At 42.8% G+C, this 14,275-nt stretch overlaps 1 protein-coding gene across 2 annotated transcripts in view; it reads left to right on the top strand.

The window, feature by feature from the left end:
• Tdrd5 (tudor domain containing 5) overlaps nucleotides 1-12,903 on the top strand; it is a 55,980-nt gene extending 43,077 nt beyond the window's left edge. For both annotated transcript variants that reach the window (XM_075988316.1, XM_075988315.1), the window contains exons 15-18: nucleotides 4,324-4,476; nucleotides 4,844-4,987; nucleotides 8,669-8,879; nucleotides 12,399-12,903. In XM_075988316.1, coding sequence (XP_075844431.1) covers nucleotides 4,324-4,476; nucleotides 4,844-4,987; nucleotides 8,669-8,879; nucleotides 12,399-12,679 — 789 coding nt within the window. In that variant the 3' untranslated portion in view covers nucleotides 12,680-12,903. The remainder of the gene's footprint in view (nucleotides 1-4,323; nucleotides 4,477-4,843; nucleotides 4,988-8,668; nucleotides 8,880-12,398) is intronic.
• Nucleotides 12,904-14,275: the final 1,372 nt, after the last annotated feature.

The raw sequence follows: 14,275 nt of genomic DNA, 5'->3' as shown, positions 1-14,275 counted from the left end.
AGATCCTCCCCCACCTCCCTACCCAGGTAACTTCATGCTCTTTTTTGCTCTTAAAAGAAAATAGAGTTCAGTTTGTGTTGCCTGGGGTGTGTTGCTGTTTCAGTGAAGAAAGCTGACTTTCCCTTGCCATCAGCTGTCACCTGAGGCTAGGCTTCTTGGGTACAGGTGGGACTTTGTGCCCACTTTCCCTCCCTTGTGATGGGTTTTTGTCTGGTTTGAATGTGTGTGGGTCTTACGCATGCTGTTTTGTATTTTATGTTGATATTTCATTCTTTTTAAATTACCTGCAGTAACGCAGACTTTATTCCGGTATGCTTTCCGGTCCGTTTTGATGTATTCAGCACAACATTCAGAATTCAGAATAGCTGCAGCACCTGTGCTTCTGTTTCCTCCGTCTTCTCACGGTCCTGACCGTAGCAACTGCCATTTGTTCTGTTACTCTTAATTGGTCCTTTGAGAACTAGCATTTAGTAGTTTCTCAGTGACACTTTTCATTTAGTGTGCTACCTGTGAGTACTCTACGTGCATCCAAGCTGTTGACAGCTGAGAGCCTTTGAGTGCCGAGTGCTATTCTCCTGTATTGACTATACTCCACTCAGTATCCACTCTGACCAAGGTTCATCTGAATTGTTTCAGTTCCAAGTATTTACGAATAGAACTACTACAAACATTCAAAACAAGTTTTGTGATGACAAAGAACATGTCCAGAAGCAGGACTGGTGGGTTTGTGGCAGCGTTCAGCAAACTGCTCTCCAGAGAGGCCGTGCCATTTTGTGTTCCCAGCAGCAGTGTATGCGTGCTGGTTGTTTCAAGTCCTCGCCAGTGATTTTTGTTTTAGCTATTCTGATAAGCATATAGTAATATCACAGAATGCTTTTAGTTTTTATTTCCCTCCTGACTAACAACATTGTCATGTGTGTGCTTGATAACATGTCTGTTAATCTTTTGCCCATTTCTTTACTCCATTGTTTGTTTTCTTACCGTTTTGGGAGACTTTATTTTTTATATCTTCTAGGTGCTTGACTTTTCACTAGATTCTCTCATTTGTAGCTTGTCTTTTTCATTCTTGTAACAGTGTTTCATATGACAAAAGTTTTAATTTTTAGAAGTCCAATATGGCAACTTTTTCTATTAATTTTGAGTTAATTAGCACAGGTGTGAGGATGAGAAACATTTTGTTATACCTGGGCACACAGTTGTTTGAGCGTCATGTTGAGAAAGCCATCCTATTTCTACTGAATTGCCTTTTACTAATAAAAGTCAGTCGGTTTGTATGAGTCAGGGAATCCTCTGTGTTCTGCCCCAGTAGTCTGTTCTCTCGGTATCACACTCTCTTGGTTACCTTGCTTGAGTTTGTAGAACCTCTTTAAATCTAGTGTGGGTCCTGGGCGGTAGCTCAACCATTAAGAGCACTTGCTCTTGCAGAGGACCCAGGTTCAATTCCCAGCATCTGGTGGTGCACAGCATTCGGGACCTCTGGTGCCAGGGATTTGACAGCCTCCCTTGACCTTCACAGGCATGAGTGTGGTGAACATAGTGCATGTAGGCTGCTCTCACATGCAGGGTGAGAGAGAATTGGGGAGTATGAATCCTCATATTTGATCATTTTTAAGTATTAATATTCTTTTAAACTTTAGAATCAGTTTATCTGCGTCTTAATCTTGTCTATTGTCATTCTGTGTTCAAGTTTGCTTATTTTGTAATTATTTTGCCTTCTCCATTTGGTTTTCTGGTTGCTCAGGTGGAGGTTTAGCTGTTGATTTGAGACCTTTGCCCTAAGATAAGTTTAGCCATGCCACACAAATTTGAATGTTATTTTCAGTTAGTATATTTTTAAATTTCTTTTGAAATATAATACTTGATCTATGGGATTATTTAGAATTGTTTAATATATAGGCATTTTGAGATTTTCTTGTTATTTTCTGTGTAATGTATCATGATCTGAGAGCATACTTTGTATAATTTCAGGTCTTGACATTTGTTAAGATTCGTTTTGTTAGCACAAGTTGAGTCTCTACTGGCTAATTTGAAAAGAATGTATATTTTCCTGTTTGTAGTGGAAAGTTCTGTAGATGCCAGTTAGACCCCGGGTGGTTCTGGTCAGCTCATCTGCAGCACTGTGTCTTATTAGTCAGTATTGATCACTGTGGATGCCAGTTAGACCCCGGGTGGTATTCTAATGTTCTCCTTTTTATTTGCCGTGATACCATTTTTTGTGTTTGTGCATAGTGGAATAAATATTGTGTATGGTGGAATAAATAAAAATTTAGATATTAAAAAAATGTAGTTTGGGTCTGGGGAGATGCTCAGTGGGTAAGAGTGCTGGTTGTTCTTTTAGAGGAGCTGAGCTTGTTTCCCAGTACCCACATGGTATCTCACAACCAGCCATGACACCAGTTCCAGGGTGTTTGATGCCCTCTTCTGGCCTCTGGACACGCATATGTACATGCAGGCAAAACACTTCTAAGCATAACCTTTTTAAGCAGTTGAGTACTTTGCATCAGGAGATGCTTTGAGAGCATCTGGAAGACTTCACTTTGGAAAAAAAGACCCAACCTCTGAGTTTGGGGTTCCCAGTGTTTAGCCATCCAGGTATTCAATGGCTCTGGCCACTGCTCCACTGTTGACAGATTTGGACATCAGATTCTAACATCATTCACATGGAATACAAAATGTAAGAGTCAGAGTCATGGGGACTTTCACTGATGTCAGAGGAAAGTGGGCAGTGTGGCAGAGTCCCCGTGGGAAGTGGGCAGTGTGGCAGAGTCCCCGTGGGAAGTGGGCAGTGTGGCAGAGTCCCCGTGGGAAGTGGGCAGTGTGGCAGAGTCCCCGTGGGAAGTGGGCAGTGTGGCAGAGTCCCCGTGAGAAGCTCCCCAAAGTGCAGTGCATTAATCTGAGTGTAGCCAAGGTCACTGCGGAACCCTCAGGAAGTTAGAGGTGGCAGGAACATGGAATATCAGCAGAGAAAAACTATAGGCGCCAAATCAACGTGCCAACAAGCTACCACATGGGGTCCAGCTAGTCAGGGAGTGGGATTTGGTTATCAAAGCCTGTTCCCACCACCTTGTACCCTGCACACTGGACATGGAGCTACCAAAGTCACTGTTTTCCCCACTGGGTTTTGGTGCAGTCCTTTCTTGGTATTTTTCTATTCCTTATTTGGAGTAGTACTTACTTCTTTATAAAGTGTATAATTGTTTTGTTTGGTTTTTGATTTTGAGACAGGATCTCACTGTATCCCTCTGGCTGGCCTGAGACTCACTGAGATCTACCTGCTTCTGATCCCCTAACTTAAAAAAAAGTTAACAGGGTTCACAGCTAAGAGTTTGCTTTGATTTTTTTGAAAGGAGACTTTTGAGCATCACTAGAATGGTTAAGGCTTTGAAGGCCATTGAATGTAGACAAGATGTGTTTTTGCAAAGTATAGAAATACAACTTAGGGAATTTGGATCTGAAATGTCCCCCAAAGGCTATGAGCTAAAGGTTTGGTAACTCACGTATGGTGGTGTGGTGTGGTGTGGTGTGGTGTGGTGTGGTGTGGCGTGGTGTGGCGTGGTGTGGTGTGGCGTGGTGTGGCGTGGTGTGGCGTGGTGTGGCGTGGCGTGGCGTGGTAGTAGAAACCTCAGGAGGTGGGCTCTTTGCTTTCCTTCTCTTCTGTTTCCTTCCACCATGAGTGAACAGCCCCCTCTGTCACATGCACTCGCTGTCGTGAGCATCTGCTTTCCTCGGTCCACATCTATAAAGGCAGATGACCTGGTGACCATGGACCGAAACTCTGAAACAATGGGTCAGAATAAACTTTTCTTTTAAATTGTTTTTCTTGGCAGTTTTCTCTGGATGAAGGAAAGCTGACACATATAAAAGCCTTCATTTCTCCATTTTAATCCATGTTGAGTTTCACTTTTCAAAAATCCTTTCAGAAGATGCTCTGGTCTCCAGCACACGTTTTTATCCCCTTTCCCTCTCACCCTGAAGTTTTAGTCTTTACTTTAAAACTCCTGAACTGTTATGTTTATATATTTGGTTGTGTCTGTTTTTCTCACTATACACTCAGAAGTCTGTGATTAGTTAGAATCCCGTAATCAGTTATGAAGTATGCTTTCCTACACCCGGAATGTAGGTGGGTCTTCTCTTCGTGCCTCTTTACCATGTACACCCGGAATGTAGGTGGGTCTTCTCTTCGTGCCTCTTTACCATGCACATGTTCTTGTGTATTTAAACTTCTGTCTTAACTGGGAGCCAGAAAAAAACATGCGCTTAAGTGTTAAAATGTGTTTATGTGGGGAAATATAAAAAATAGTATTTGTCTTCTGATAATTCCAGGATGAGATTCCTACTGGAATGCCATGCCTGGAGTCAGTGACCATAGGTGACGACATTTGGGATGAGAACTGGCTCCCTCTACAGGCCTCCCATCTCTTCACTTCAAGTCTTGGGAAGAAACAGTATCAGTCACATGGAGAAATGTCACAAAAGGTTAGATTTGGGGGGGAGGGGAGGACAGCAAATCACTGTTGACAAAGGAAATTTAAATCCAGTAGACAGGCTTCTAGAAAGTCTCACATGCAGGGATTCCGAAGGATTTGGCTCAAGAGAACACGCGGGTTGTTTTGAAGTAGGTAACAGTAGGTGCTCAGGAAGCCCAGCGAGGAGGGTGGCACAGGTTGTATGGAATCCATGAAACCCGTGTTGAAGATTTAGTACTGATGTCAAGGGAAGAAGTCACACTGACAGATCTCAACCGTACACTCCTCTGTCATTTAAAACATGTCACTTCCTTGCCGTCACCTTGAGGTCTTGTTCCGCTGTATCTTGGTTTATTGTTGCATTTTCTTCTCTATAGGACTGGTATTTTTCTGCATCTAAAGATAAATGGAATGACTCGTGGCAGTCCAGAGGCCTTGCAAATGACATGAAAGGAGGAACCCAAACACCAGAAGGCCCCATTGCTCAAGACAAAAGTACTGGCACAACCAGAATTCAAAAGGTAAATCTAACTAGCATTATTGTGACCAGTGCATAATCAATCACTTTCATTCTTAGAAACTGTGGCTAATGCATGCCCTTCTACCTTCTGCATCAGTTAATAAAGACGGGCACCCATAGACATCCCATAGCCCATCTGGTGAAACAGGTCTTTGGGCGAGGCTTTCCTCTTGGATGGTGATAGAGTAGTGGTTCTCCGTCTCCCTAACGCTTGCAGCCCTTTAATACAGTTCTCATGGTGTGGTGGCCCCAACCATGAAATTATTTCATTGCTATTTCATAAATGTAATTTTGCTCCAGCTATGAATCATAATGTGAATATCTGTTTTCCGATGGTCTTAGGCAACCCCTGTGAATGGGTCTTTTGACCCCCAAAGGGGTCTTGACCCACAGGTTGAGAACCACTGCTCCAGGCTGTGTCAGTTGACAAAGCTGACTGGGACAGTGTGAGCTCACATTCATTCTTGCTCCACGTTCCCCTTTGGCTTTTACTCCTGAGACCTTTAGCAACGCCAGCTGAAAGTCTGGTCAGTTTGCTGTCCACCTGGGTGAGGCTCGGACTCCTTTCTGTCTTCTAGCCTGCCAGCTGCGCATCTCTGCGGGTTTATATCAACTCTCGCTTGATGATTTGCAACTTTGTGGGCTTGGCAGATTGAGAGTTGTGAGCAGAATGTTCGATTGTTCTCCTATCCCTTTCTCTGGGGTGTGTCTACCAAGGTCTGGATGCTTTGACTCAGGCTCTTGTTCTTAAGACAGCAACTTCTGTTTGGACCACAACCCTGTCCCTGACTGGAAAATGCGTTAGTTAAAAAGGTTGTGGTGTCTATGGAACCCACTTCATTTTCTTTCTTTTTTTTTTAAAGATTTATTTATTATGTATACAACATTCTGCCTCCATGTATGCCCGCACGCCAGAGGAGGATGCCAGATCTCATTACAGATGGTTGTGAGCCACCATGTGGTTGCTGGGAATTGAACTCAGGACCTCTGGAAGAACAGCCGCTGCTCTTAACCATTGAACCATCTCTCCCTCCCACTTCATTTTCTGACAGTTCCCTGACTGCTTGTTCCCTAGGACTTTGAAATATAAAATCCAATTTGTCCAATGTTTACAATGCAGTGAGATTGAAGCTACCATGATTAGAGGTGGAAGTCTCACTAACATGTTTATAGTTTATACCTTCACACCAAGAAACCAGGACTTGTAAACCAGCTATATCTGAATCTCCTGGGACTTTGAGTAACCATACTCTGGGCTGTTTCAATTAATGACAGTCAATTTCCCCATCTGTAAGGAATTGTGAACTTCATAGTAATTCAGAGTTCTGGCCTACAGTCTAATGTCTGGGTTTGGCTCTTAACTCTGATCCTTCTCACTAGTAAAGATAACACTGCTCACAGGGCTTAAGAGCTTACCATGTACAGCCGCTGTTGTGAGCATTTTATGCACCTCCCTGGTCATCTAATTTTTCTTAAGAAGTACTGTTAGCACCATTTTAAATGAGGAAATAGAGACATAGATTAAGTTGCCTAAGGTTTATACTAAGTAGCTGTTTTAGTCCATGAAATACCACGGCTAAGGTAGCTTTTATAAGAAAGCATTTAACTGGGGGCTTGCTTACAGTTTCAGAGGATTGGTACACTATTGTCACGGCAGGGAGCAGAGCAGCACACAAGTAGGCACTGGAAAAGTGGCAGAGAGGGTCACATCCTCATTTGCAGGCAGAGACACACATACTAGGTCTGGCATGGGCTTTTGAAACTTCAGAGTTCAATCCCAGTGACTCAGCTCATCCAACAAGCCTACATCCAACGATGCCATACCTACTAATTCTTCCCCGACAGCTCACCAGCTGGGGACCAAGTGTGTGTGTGTGTGTGTGTGTGTGTGTGTCTGTGTCTGTGTGTCTGTGTGTCTGTGTGTCTGTCTGTCTGTCTGTCTTTCTTTCTGTCTTTCTTTCTGTCTGTCTGCATAAGCCTCTGGGGCCTGCCTTATTCGAGCCACCACAGTAGTGAAGCTATTCTACAAGGCTGTGTTTGGCATATAGTAAGCACACATTAATTTTATAAAATAGTAACTATTACAGTAGCAATGGCAATGTTATTAATAAGCCTAATATGGGCTGTGAGCTATATCTGGGGAAGGTCTTAATTTTAATTTGTTTTTAAAGAAATTGTAAAAGATTGTGCATTAAAATTTGTGCATTAAAGACAGGCAGCTCTGAAGTGTTTCTGAAGTAGGAGATAAGAACTCAGGCCTGTAACTCAGACTTCCTAGAGAGGCCATTTACAAAACTCGACAAGGAAACTCGGGACTGTAGTCTCTAACACTGGAGGGTATTCACTGAGAATAAATGTCAGTAATGTGTTAGAAGAATGCGCAGTCACTCTTGTGAGAAAAGTAGGTGCAGGAGTGACTCCTGCGTCAGCATCAGTTTAGAGCTGCTTGCACGAGCAGGAGCAGTGCTCTGCTGCTGTGAGGTGCGTGTGTTGGTTTCCTTCAAAGTACGCGGCAGTCCCTGGTATGGCAGTGTTGAGATGTTGGGGCTTAGTGTGGTGTAATTAGGTCACTGGGGACACTACTCTCATATTGTAGGTGTAATATATATATATATATATATATATATATATATATATATATATATATATATATATGTTATACAAATATACACAATATATACATTTTATACGTTATATATTACACTACAGTTTGATCAACTTTATCTTACTGCTTTATCGTATTGTCCTCTAGTTTGTTAATGGAGGGAGGTCTTACACTCGGGTACACTGGAAGAAAAGCTACTCTAATAGAAGGAACCACAGCGCATACACAGTTGACCCAGGGTTTCAGAAAACAGTAAACTCAGCGTGAAGTCAAAACATGTTGTTCTTTTCTCTTCTAAAACTGCCACTGCAGGTTGAATCAGGACCTTGGAAGTCCACCTGCCCGGAACCCTGCAACTTCCTGCTCTGAGACATGCACGTTGCAGGTTCTGGAAAAAGGTCCAAACTGTACACAAGAAAGTATCCAGGTGTGCTTCCTTGGTATCAGATAGACAGGCCCACGTTCCTTTCATAGGCTTAGCTGCTGAATTTGGTGCACGTTATTTTACCTGGTTTCAGCTACAGTTGATCATTATGGCCTATTTCTTTTTGAGTCATGATTGTTCTTTGAAATTTGTGATATCCTTCTTTTTCCTCCTGAAAATCTAGCATAATTTCTAGGCTGGACATCATTTTCATGTCTCCTAGGTGGATAATTAATAAATATGTAGTAAGTCTGTCTGATGTCTGAGAAACCGCAGGCTGTTTTCCATAGTGGCTGCACCTTTCTGCATGTTTACCAGCAATTTGAGTGCTTTAGTTTGCCTGTGTTCACATTAGCCATGTTGATGTCTTCAGCATCATGGAAGGTTATGGTCTTGACTCATCATACACTGTATGCATTTCAATACTGGACACAGGGAGGGCCTGACTCCACTGTGTGGCAGCACTCAGTACCAATTTGTTCATAGAAATATCAGTAAAAGTTTCTTAAATTTAGTTTCAATATTCATTAAAAATATAGAAGAGCTTGCTTTTTTCCAGAGTTTTACTTTCTAACTGTGATCTAAATAATAAAAAGGTTTGCTTCTTGAACTGACAATCACTTTTCATGCATTTGCTTGTTTCTATTTTGCAGCAAGCAGATTCACAGGGCCCTTTAGACTCTTCCACACTGACCAAACTGGAAGAGTTCTACATCTCTCTTATCAAGTCACAGCAGTCGGTAGAAGGGAGCCAGTCTGAACCTGTCAGCATTCAGACTCAACCCAAGCACAGTCTGCTGTCCTCCACAGTGCCCAGCTCAGCTCCTGCAGGGCTCGACTCTCCAGGAACCCACTCTGGCTCTGGTAGGTTTGCATATCCTGCGCATGCTCAGCTGTCAAGTAGAAAGTTTGCTGTGCTGCTAAAACCTCCATCTCTTTGAGAGCGTACCTTGAAAGATGACTGTACCAGCAGTTACTCCAAGTTCTCATCTTAGTTTGGAGCTCAGTTCTCTTTAACTTTGCCGCTTTCTTCCTTGCTTACACTTTTTGGAGGAACTTTATATAATTGTAAAGTTTCAGGGACATGGTTCTTTGAGTTTTGGCAAGTATGTTCAATCCTGTTTCCTTTAGCCTGTCCCTAAGAGCCTATGCCTTTGCAGCCAGTCCCTGCCTCAGCAATGCCCGTCACTGTGCCGTCTCTAGACCTACACAGTGTGGAGTTTGCATGACTGGCTTCTTTCCTTTGTTACAGAGTTTTGCTTCTGTTGGCTATTTATTTGGAAGTGATTTTTCTAGGGCCTCTGTTCACTGCATGCATAGCTTTTTAAACTACCAAAATGTGTTCCAAAGTGCACGTATCATTCACATGCCTCCCAGCGAGCTATGGAATTCGCAATTGCTCCACATCCTAGCCCCAGATGCTATTGAATTTTTTTTTAAGTTTGCCAAGCTAGTGAAGTGCATAAGGCTGTTGTAACCAATTTGGATCATTCTGCTTCCCATACTAGCCATCTTTTCTGTGCTTATGTTATTACATCTTTAAATGGATATATTTATACTAATAAAATCTCAGTATGCATTTCTCATCCTATCCTGTTATATATTTTGCTTTTCATATTATGTACCCATAATCAATTTTTTCTTATTTTTATATAAAGTTTTTATAAATTAAAAAATAAGAAAGCACTTTATTTACTGACATATTCGTCTTTTCTGGTGCCCTGTATTTCAAGGGTTAAATGAGGGTTCTACAGTGGCTGAGTAGTAGTTTGTATGCCATTCACCAGGCTCTTGTCTCTGGTACCCCGAATATACACATTTCATTGCTGCGGGCTTATGATCATGCTGTAGTATGAAAACAGTTGTAGAGCTGGCAGGTTTAAATGCTGAGGGTAGTTTCCCGGGAGTCCTTACAGACTCGTTCTGCAGCTCGTTGATGGTTCGTTATTCTCACTTTTGCTCTCTGTGGGTAGCGTCTGTCCTGTGCCCCAACTGTCCCAATGTGAATTTGATCTCAGATACTGTTCTTCATCTCATTTTTGTTTGGAGTCTTTATTTTCCAGCTATTTCCCATCATGTTTACATTTTTCTTTCTTCTTAACTATACTGAGTGTCCCAGAATCTGTTTCAATGCATTTGTCTTGTGATTCTTTCTGAAGCTTATCACCTGTGTCCTGTTAGTATCTGTTATTTTCTCCTGATTCCAAGTCAAAATTTGCTTCTTTGGATCTTGTCTAGACTACTTCCTTCTGTCTTTGTTAGGGACTGGGGTGGTGGTGACTTCTCAACCTTGGTCCCACAGAAGAAGCCGCTGTTCAGTGTTTTAGTTTCCTGCTTCCCGCTCAACACTGCAGCTCTCTGGAATCACGCGTCCTTCCTTTCATATTTGTCTTTCTCTCTAGTGGGCATTGACAAAACACACCACAAGTACCAGGGATGATGTGTTGTGTTTGTGCTCAGCACACAGTGATTGGAGGGCTGGATTGTGCTTGCCTTTCTCTGAGGCTACTGAAATGTGTTTGGAGAGAGCAGCGCTAGTCTTTCAATTGTTTGTAGAAAGCATAACAGCAGCTTGCGCAGGATGTCAAACTGACTTCATTGCTGAACAGACTCCTGAATTTTTTAAGCAGGGTTTTAAAGACACTCTTCCTTGCTCTGTGGCCCATGCTGAACTGATTGCCACGTAATTCAGACTGGTCTGGAATTTACTAACCTCCTTATTCTCCCTAGTGCTGAGATTAACAGGTACCTGCCCAGCATGCCCCCACAAAAGCAGAAGTGGCCCGCAGCTCCCACAGCAATACCCTAAAAGGGGATTGGATCTCATGGGACCATGGTTGTATGACATGGTTGTATGAGCTGCCATGTGGGAGTTAATAACTGCCCTTAGGTCCTCTGGAAGAGCAGCCAGTGCTCCAGCCTCTCCGTCCACACGCTGAGTGAATCCAGGGGCGTGCGGTGCACTCCCCCCTGCTGCCGCACACCGCTTCACTGCAGCCCTCACTCCTGTGCACGGCACTGTGCACGCCAATGCATCGTGCAATAGGACCTGGCCAACAAACTTTACTGAAACACCTTGACACAGAATTGAGATAAGGTTGTTAGGAATTGCAGTGTTTTTATTGCGCCGAGTTTTCTGCTCTTACAGAAACATAATGGTTTACCAAAAGAAGTGAGGGCTAGGAGTTGGCTGTAGCTCAGTTAATAGTGCGCTTGCCTAGCGTGCACAAAGCCCTGGGTTCAAGCTCAGGCACTCCAGAAAACTGCACCAACCCATAATCTCAGCACGCAGGAGACAAGGGCAGGAGGATCAGGAGTTCTCCAGAGTGAATTCCGGAGGCTAGAAGGTATGATGTGATAACCTGTATCCAAACAAAAAAGCAAATACAACATAATGGTTTAATTATAGAAAATAAAGGCTTTCATTTACTCTGTTCCCATTGTTACCTCATTAAGTATAGTTCTTTGGATTGGATTGCATTAGAATGTTTGAGTAACTGACAAGTTTTATTTTTAAAAAATCAAATGAATTTTGCCTTTAGGATTAGGGTAAGGGTAGGGTAAGGGTAGGGATTTCCAACAATTTCTGAAATGGTCTCAAACATTCCTGACATTTTGTAATACATTGAAGATGTTGTATGTCCTTGTAGTATCAAATACTCAACCCTTTGTGTAACAGGTAAGTACATCATCATATTAACATTCATATCTAATTTTGTCTTTAATAATCAGTAAAATTATGTGTATACCAAAGATATTTTACAAATCAACTTATTATCAGTAAACGTTTGATTTATATGCCTATTTTATGTAGTAGGGCCCTGTAAAACACTCAGGCAAAAGGAGGTCTGCAGTGAAAAGAGTTAGCACGGTCTAGCGCGTCCCTTTAAGATGTGTAGCCTCTCCATCATGGGTTATTAACACCCTGGGTGGAGCGGTAAAGCTCCAGTGCTCACGTGGTTATTCTAATGACAAAAGGTGCTTGTTACTAAGTTGCCATTTACAGCTTTGCGCTGACTCTGTCATAGACTTGGAATCTCTGCTTGGTCCAGAGAATGCCTGTAGAGTATCGTTCTCTTTTGTGCTGGGAAAAAAAAATAAGGGAGCTCTGGGCTTCTCCCAGGGATTTGAGCTTCATCCATTCATTCCTGAGAGGAAATCTTTGTTTCCTCACTCACGTCCCTTCCTCTCTTGCCCTCAGCCTGGTGTTTATTTTATGCTAATGTAGGATTTCCTTCCTTCTTGTAGTTGGTTGTTTCTGACAGGTGACTGCTGTCAGGAAAGGCTGTAACACGGTTAGTGAAGAACTGCGCTGGGAGATGCAGTGAGTTGGAGAACTTCTTGAAGTTCTTTTGAAGGATTCTTTTGTTTTTTCTCTTTTAGTGGAAAGCTCTCCAGGGAGCCTAAAGAATGAAGATATTTCTAGTAGCCATGCTGACACGGTGGCCAAGGACAAGAGTCAAGGAGCCATAGACCAGCTCTCTTTCATTTTGTCCCCCCAGCACCAGCTCTCTCAGAAGCTCTACCTCCCTCGAAGTACAGCCACGGCTGTCTTGGGAGCTGCTGCGCGGTTAGCCACCTCCCGGAGCCTCCTGCACTGGTACCCCAGTGTGAAAGGATGGAAGCCCGAGGGACAAGAGGCGGAGAAAGATGAAGTGAAGTAGCATGTTCGCTGGGTCTTTCTGTGTGACCACAGGCTAGCTTTTTTTTTTTTTTTTTTTTGCTAATTGGTCGTATAGATACTTTGTGTTAATTTTATTTTTGTTCATGGTTTTACTTCATTTCGAATGGTTTAGTTCACCTTTGTTTTAATGAAGTAATTTAGAGGAGTTTGTGTAGATGTTTCTGAGTTTTTCTTGTATATATCATGACTGATAAATGAAAATTGAAAAACTAATCTTTTGTGGCCTGTATTTAACCAGACAACAGTATCTTCACATCCCTATCACACAATAGCCAACTGTCCAGGCAGGGATTCTCCCGCCGTAAACCTGGCAGCAACATCCAGACTCTAAATCCAGACCAGCGTGGCTGAAGCTACCACCTTCTCCTGCTTGTTACATTTGCATAAACTCTCAGTTGCTGGTTAAGTTTAGGAAGTTCCTAGAGCCTTCTCATATCACAAGTAGCAGGGGTAGCTGGGTGGGGCTTGCCCAAGAGATCAGTACTCCCTTTATTCCGTTTAGCAGCAGGCTTTTCTTGAAGCATTTTATCTCCTTGTACACTGGAATTTCTGCATTACATTTCCTGGTGCTTTTTCTGCTTGAAGTGTACATTTTCTTCTTTGACCCTCTTGCTCCTTTTTCACCATATATCTTCATAAGAGTGATCACTAATAAAATCACAGCACACAGTCAACACTAGGCTGCCTTCAGATCTCTGCCGACAATAATCAGCTCTTCACTTTGGCCTCAGGCAGTAGTCCTCTGCGCAGATGGGGACAGGAACAGTCTAGCAGCTGGAAGCAGTAGGACTGCTGTCTAGGACAGTGATCTGTAAGTTTTCCTAAATAAATAACCCTTTATTATTATTCATAATTCTGAATTAGTAGTGTGGGATTATTTTTGTGACTTCCGCCATCATCTGGCACCCAACCATTTGGTTTTAGAACTGCCTGCTCTGAGTGCATGCCACCGGGCTCGGAGCACCCCTTGGCATACATCCTCCCTCAGAGCCATGGCCTGTGCGCAGAGCCAGGAAGTCCTCTCCCAAAGGAGCCATGCCTCTGCCCGTCTCTGTCCAACAGCCCACCCAAGAAAATGCCGTTACCAAACCATGCTCAACTCTGTTCTTTTGTGTCTAGGATTCCTTTTTAAACTTTCTCAGGTTTTTACATGGATTTAGCCCCACATTGCGCACCAGTTGTAAAGAGGGGCTGCTTGTTTGTTCTGACCACCCGGCTTAGACCTGAAGTAATCACACAGAAACTGTATTAATTAAATCACTGCTTGGCCCATTAGCTCTAGCTTCTTATTGACTAACTCTTACATATTAATTTAACCCATCAATAATTTTTTACCACCACAAGATCGTGGCCTACTGAAGCAAAGTTTCAGCACATCTATCTCTGGCAGCGGATCCATGGCTTCTCCTTGACTCTTTCCTTCTCCCAGTATTCAGTACAGTTTTCCCGCCTACGTAAGTTCTGCCTTACCAACAGGCCAAGGCAGTTTCTTTATTCACAACCAATAAAAGCAACACAGACACACACTTTGAAAGAATCCCATGGAGAAATTAGTCATTGTATGACTTAGAGTGAA

The sequence above is a fragment of the Microtus pennsylvanicus genome, chromosome 10, assembly GCF_037038515.1.
Source record: "Microtus pennsylvanicus isolate mMicPen1 chromosome 10, mMicPen1.hap1, whole genome shotgun sequence".
Classification (NCBI taxonomy): Eukaryota; Metazoa; Chordata; class Mammalia; order Rodentia; family Cricetidae; genus Microtus; species Microtus pennsylvanicus.
The sequence above is the reverse complement of the archived record's forward strand: the minus strand, read 5'-3'. Positions and strand labels throughout refer to the sequence as shown.